This window comes from Sapajus apella, unplaced genomic scaffold, assembly GCF_009761245.1.
Source record: "Sapajus apella isolate SASKATOON/1434 unplaced genomic scaffold, GSC_monkey_1.0 scaffold47, whole genome shotgun sequence".
NCBI lineage: Eukaryota > Metazoa > Chordata > Mammalia > Primates > Cebidae > Sapajus > Sapajus apella.
Genome location: NW_022436987.1, coordinates 13,226,923 through 13,232,922, shown reverse-complemented (window position 1 = coordinate 13,232,922; position 6,000 = coordinate 13,226,923). Strand labels below are relative to the sequence as shown.

The 6,000-nt window shown below is 40.4% G+C and overlaps 1 protein-coding gene across 3 annotated transcripts in view; it reads left to right on the top strand.

The window, feature by feature from the left end:
• The first annotated feature begins 4,188 nt into the window (after positions 1-4,188).
• Positions 4,189-6,000, top strand: part of SAAL1 (serum amyloid A like 1) — a 46,359-nt gene continuing 44,547 nt past the window's right edge. For 2 of the 3 annotated variants that reach the window (XM_032240905.1, XM_032240903.1), the window contains exon 1: positions 4,190-4,384. In XM_032240905.1, coding sequence (XP_032096796.1) covers positions 4,253-4,384 — 132 coding nt within the window. In that variant the 5' untranslated portion in view covers positions 4,190-4,252. Of the gene's footprint in view, positions 4,385-6,000 lie in introns of all 3 variants that reach the window. The other variant, XM_032240904.1, reaches the window with a different exon arrangement.

The window sequence follows — 6,000 nt, the reverse complement described above, 5'->3', positions numbered from 1 at the left end:
GGCTCCATGTAAGTGAGGGGCCCTGGAGCTTAAGCTTCATCATTTGGCCAAGTGAAGGGCCTCTGGGAGAGGCCCTAGCAAAGTGCTCATATGGCCAAATAGTTTGAATATCTGCAAAGTAATAAAAAAAAATTTTAGATGGAGTTTCACTCTTGTCCAGGCTGGAGTGCAATGGCATGATCTCAGCTCACTGCAAACTCCACCTCCCAAGTTCAAAAGATTTTCCTGCCTCAGTCTCCTGAGTAGCTGGGATTACAGGCATGCACCACCATGCCCAGATAATGTTGTACTTTTAGTAGCGATGGGGTTTCTCTATGTTGGTCAGGCTAGTCTCGAACTCCTGACCTCAGGTGATCTGCCCACCTCAGCCTCCCAACAAAGTAAAATATTTTAACTGTAAGCAGTTAATACCTTGGACTCTGTGCATGCCAACATCCCCACCATCATACTTCCTCTTGTGTTGAGTGGCACTGGGGTGATTACAGGCATTTTTTGGATCTGAAGGAGGAGACGTGGAGTTAGGAATACAGATGGCTTCCATTTAGGGGGATATATTTTTGTGGTTTGCAGTCACTTTGAAGTATAATTAAGTCATTGCTTGCTGTCATGGAGTAGGGAAGGCCCATAATTGTGCTCCTACTCCCTACTGAGATGACTCACAGGTGCAAGAGCAGAGGTCATACGGCAATATGAACATGTCCTATAGGCCCCAACACAGAAGTATGTGGGAAGCTGAGAAGAAACAAATCTGAAATGTACAGAGACATGAGTCCATGGAGAACTGTAAAATCATAGCAGAAGATTTGATGGTCATTGAATCCTAGTCAAAATGGAGTTCTCCCTACAAGAAGGTTTTCCAAATTTGACAACAGTCAAAAATTTACAATATTATCAAACTTTTGTGAAGCTGAAAAAAACTTTTGTAAATTACCAATAATAATAAAGAAACCCAATTATGCTAAAGACAGAACTACCTATTTTTATTTCTTTTTTCTTTATTTTCATTTTTTTTCTTTAAGCTCTCGCTTATAGGAAGACCAGAACTATCTCTTTATCTATAGAAATTATCTTATTATCATTGTCATATGGAGAGATGATAAAAGAAAATTCAGCAAAAATATGTTGAAAAAGGACTGTAGAAGTATGTCAGGATGTTTATTAGTAAACATATTTCATTATTGTACTGGCTTTTGTGATGTTTGTGGTACTTGTCAATTATTTAAAGTGGTAATTTGTTGTGATTTCTTTTTTCCCATTCCAAATAATATTTTTATTTTAACTAACGTAATATTTATAAACTTATTCTGTTTTACCTTAAAGAGGGTTCCCCAAATGTCATAACTTAGTCTCTACAAAACCTGGATCTACCCCTGCATATAAGGTGAAAAACATGTTTATAGTTATCTGATCATAGGAGTCAATTGCATTTTATATATTAACACAGATTATTTTTTGCCCAATTTTAATAGACTTTTAAATTTCCAGAAATACAATTACTGAGTCAGTTGGAACTTTGTTTTGGTAGAAATTTAATAATTAAATGTTCAAGATTTTGAAAAGGCACATCTGTGATGGTACTACCCTATATCATTTTGCCTTTATAATGGTTGGGTTTACAGTGATTCTAGGTACGAAAGTTGATTATACAACTTGGGCCATTTTGGTCATGCCCAACTAAAACAGGGTCGAAAGGCCAGGGGGAAAAAAGCACTTGGAGCACATGGCACTGCTCCAAAAAAGTAACTTTCTGCAAGCCTGGCTGCTGAAACTGCCTCTTGTAAATGGAGACCAGTTTTATCTAACAGCTGCAGAAACAACCTGCTGTGACTCTCAGACTAATTTTACCTGCTGCCAGCTCTCACGAATCCTAGCTTGCAAGTTCACCCAAACCTTACTGTGGAAAGTAGAAAAGATCCTTTTTAAAGTTTCCCTTCTTGTTAAAGAATAGGTGTGCTAATAACTTTGTTAAGCCCTATCCTATGTAGCTGTTAAATATGCCATGCTTACAGGCACGTAGTACACTCTATGTCCTTGTACTTTAACCAAGATATCTGTGCTATACGTGCTCACAGGCATGTCCTAGCTCTCCACTGCTTTCACCTGTTTAGAAAAGTTTTAAGTTGTTAGCCAATCATGTTTTAGTTTAGGTTGTGAGGTCTGGCTCCAGCCAATGGAGATCAGACACAGCGGTAAGGACGACCCCAAATGCTTAAGGGCTAAATTTGTGTGTGTTCCTTTATTCATTACACTCTTGGGACATGATGGCTACAGGAGTACACTTCCTGCAGTCCAGGAAGTAAAAATTGTGTTGCTGAAAAATCCCTTGTCTCAGTTCTAATTTTTCTTTGTGGCACCAAGCATCTATTTCCAACACTTACTAAAACCAATAAAATTTATTTCAAAACAACATGTAACATTTATCTTTTTTTGTAAAACCCCAATCTTTTCTTTGCTCCTCAGATATATAGAAGATGACCGCCTGTCTCATCTGTGTGTATGCCCTGAATGGCAATTCTTACTTACTGAATAAAATGCTTTAAATTTAGAAATTAATCTCTATGTTTTATTTGACTTTGACATAAGTGTCACAGTGATTCTAGGCAAACATTGGACACTTCATTATGTTTTCTAATATAGTTGTGACTGAGTGTTTAAAATATTCAAATACACATTATTTTATTTTAAATAATTTCATGTCTCCATTCCTGTTTGGACATTATATTGATATTTTTGAAATTTCATATGGAAGTGGGTTATATCATCTATAAATTTCATTTCATTAAATCAAAGTGGGTGTTGTAAATCAATTCCATCATAATATGTTTACGATTCTCGCAAAGAAAATAATGCACTCATTTAAAGAGTTTTTTATTTACTTGTGCGTGGGTGCCTAAAATACATATTTCTATTTCAAGATGACACTGAAAAATTATTCTAAGAAAACAGCAACAAAAATATAATTCTGCAATTATGAACGTGCTAAACTGAAATCCGTAATTAAGGTTTTCTCATTTTTACAATTGTGGTTCTTTAATCAATGCTTATACTATACAGCTCTGTAGTAAGCTTTTTAGATTTGGTTTAAACACATGCACACAATACTGTCAGTTGTGGGAGGCTTTACAAGTTACATTTCAAGTACTTTTTTGAAAGAGTTCTAAAAGAGCCAGCCAGTCCACAAGACAGACAGAAAAAGGTTAAATTAAGTGAGGTAAATTGGACTCAGTATTCAAAGCATGCAAGATCCTGCAGCAAACTGGGAGTACTTCAGGACTGGCATGCTACCTTCCTTAGTATTAATTTCATCTTAATAGTTTAAGAAGTTGAACATCTTAACACCATCAAGTGCATTTAGGCGATGTGTTTCTTGTGCGTTAATTTGACTCCCCTGAATGATCTAGTTAGTGAATTAGTCACTAATAATTTGGTCACCAGGCAAATGAAGCCTACACGAAAGGAAACGAATATTCAGAACACCGTGTTATCATCTGAACCTACTCAAATAATTTATTTTCAATATAAACATGTAACTTCAATAATGAGATGGATAACTAAAGCAAGTGACTCCAACAAGACAAAAACAACATCTCTTCTTCTAAGGTTTAGGTTTTGCATAGAAATCCAGATACATGGAATAGCCCATACCAACAGTCATTGCTCCTATAACAAAGCTGGACTGCCACATGCATGCGATCAGCTGATGGGATATTGTTAGTATTTCCCCTGCTCTTCAGTTTGTATAAACGGCTGCAATAGCAGCCATTCCAATGGGAACAAATGGTGCCTCTTTAGCTTTTCGAATCAGTTTGGATCCCTGAAATCCCTCACAAGTCATCCGGCTTCGCCCACGGATATTTTAGGAACGGCAACAGTGGCCAGAGATCAGAGGATTCTAGGAACAGAAGGCGAATGGAATAGGTCGGCTAGCTTTGAGATTCACATCTGTTCCTGAGGCTTCCTCCCTGTCCCCTACCCTTCCTTCTTCAATCAGGCTAAGGGTTCCTGGAGAAATGGAATACGTGATTCAGTGAAGGTGGCAAATAATGAGTAAGTTCTTGCCTGGGAACTGAATAGGATGGGGTGGGGGGAAGTAATGCTATCTTGGCTGGCTCTCAGGCTGGCCAGGCTCCCAACAGCAGGCGGCGCTGTAGGGGGAGTCGCGCCGGCTGCACCGGGCGCTCTGGCACGAGGACGCCTATCGTCTCCTCTGCAGCTTCCGACGCTGCCCTATTGCGCGGGACGCGGCCAAGTCATGGATCGCAACCCTTCGCCGCCGCCGCCCGGTCGCAACAAGGAGGAGGAGGAGGTCGCTGGGGGAGACTGCATAGGGAGCACGGTCTACAGCAAACACTGGCTCTTTGGCGTCCTCAGCGGACTCATCCAGGTGTGGAAACTCGCGCCACGCGTGGGATCTCCTCACATCCCTCAGGCACCCGGGCTCCATCTCTGGCGGCTCCTACTGCCCCGGGAGCCGCCATCCCCACGAAGACCCCTCCCCAGGCGCGCGCTGCGGGACCTCGCTCCCTGCGTTTCTCCCGCTGCTGCGGACCCCAAAACTATCTGGGGCGTCTCCAGGTCTCTCGACACAAAGGAAAGTATAATGGCAGGGATGCTGGAATTCTTGGGGTTATATTTTGCGTTTGCAAGTTCTCCAGAAATACATGATCGTGTAACTACATTGCTCGGGTTTTGCTCCCCAGCCCCACTGTCATTTCTGAACCCCAAGTCCTTAATTTATGTATGTCATGGACTATCGTTGTATTAGAGTAAATGGGGACTTTAGGGTTATACAACTTTTATATAAAAAACGCGGCTTCTGGCCAGGTGCGGTGGCTCACGCCTGTAATCCCAACACTTTGGGTGGCCGAGGCGGAAGGATCCCTTCAGCCAGGAGTTGGAGACCAGCCTGGGCAACATAGAGAGACCTGATTTCTGCAAACTTAAAAAAAAAAAAAAATAGCCGGTCATGATGGTGCATGCCTGTAGTTCCAGCTACTCAGGAGGCTGAGGCTGGAGGATCGCTTGAGCCTGGAGTTGGAGGCTGCAGTGAGCTATGATCCAGCTACTGCACTCCAGCCTGGGGGACAGAGTGAGACCCTGTCTCAAAAAAACACACCAAAAAATCAAAAAACACAATTTAATTACCTACTAGTTGCAGGTTACCTAATGGCTCAGAACCTCTATTTCTCTCTTAATTTCTATAAAATGGCTTATAATATTTATATTATTATATATAGGGTTATTGTGTAGGTTAAGTGAGCTTATAATGGCCATAGAGTGCTTAACATGGTGTTTGACTTACAGGAGGCTGTCAGTAAATATGCGTTTTCTTCTCCCCATATTTCCCTAATTGGTTTCTTTGCTTCCCATTTCTGGCCTCTCCAGTTCATTTTCTACACAGCTGCCAGAATAATCTTTAAAGACAGGTCTATTCGTGATACTGCTCTTAGTTCCTGTTGCCTAGGAGAAAAATACATATTTCTTGAAGCTTGGTATTTAGGGCTCTTGTACATTTTCCGGCCTCATCTTTCCATGATACACTTTGTTCCATCAACACTGAACTGTTCTTCCCCCAAACATGCTAGGCCCTTTCTTAACTCAACTTGGATTTTCCTCTGAATACTCACTTCTCTCCTTCACAAGACAAACTACTATTCTTCCTCCAAGATTTATCTTAAGTATCACCTCCTAAGAGAAGTGTTTCACATCTTCTCCCAGGAATAGGTCATTGGTCCATCATTTTTGCTACCACAACTCTTTGTCCACAATTCAGTTGAATCACTTAGCCTTTTCTAATATGACTATCCCTTTACATGCCTTTCCCCACTAAATCCTAAAAAAAAAAAAAAAAAAAAAAAAAAAAAAGTAGCTTAAAAGTAAGGTATTATATCTTACTCATCTTTATATATCCATCCCAGTGCCTAGCAACAGTATTTGTGAATGTTGAAAGAATAGATCTACCCAAGACACTAAGTTTTTAAAAGAAGATTTTTGCAAGAC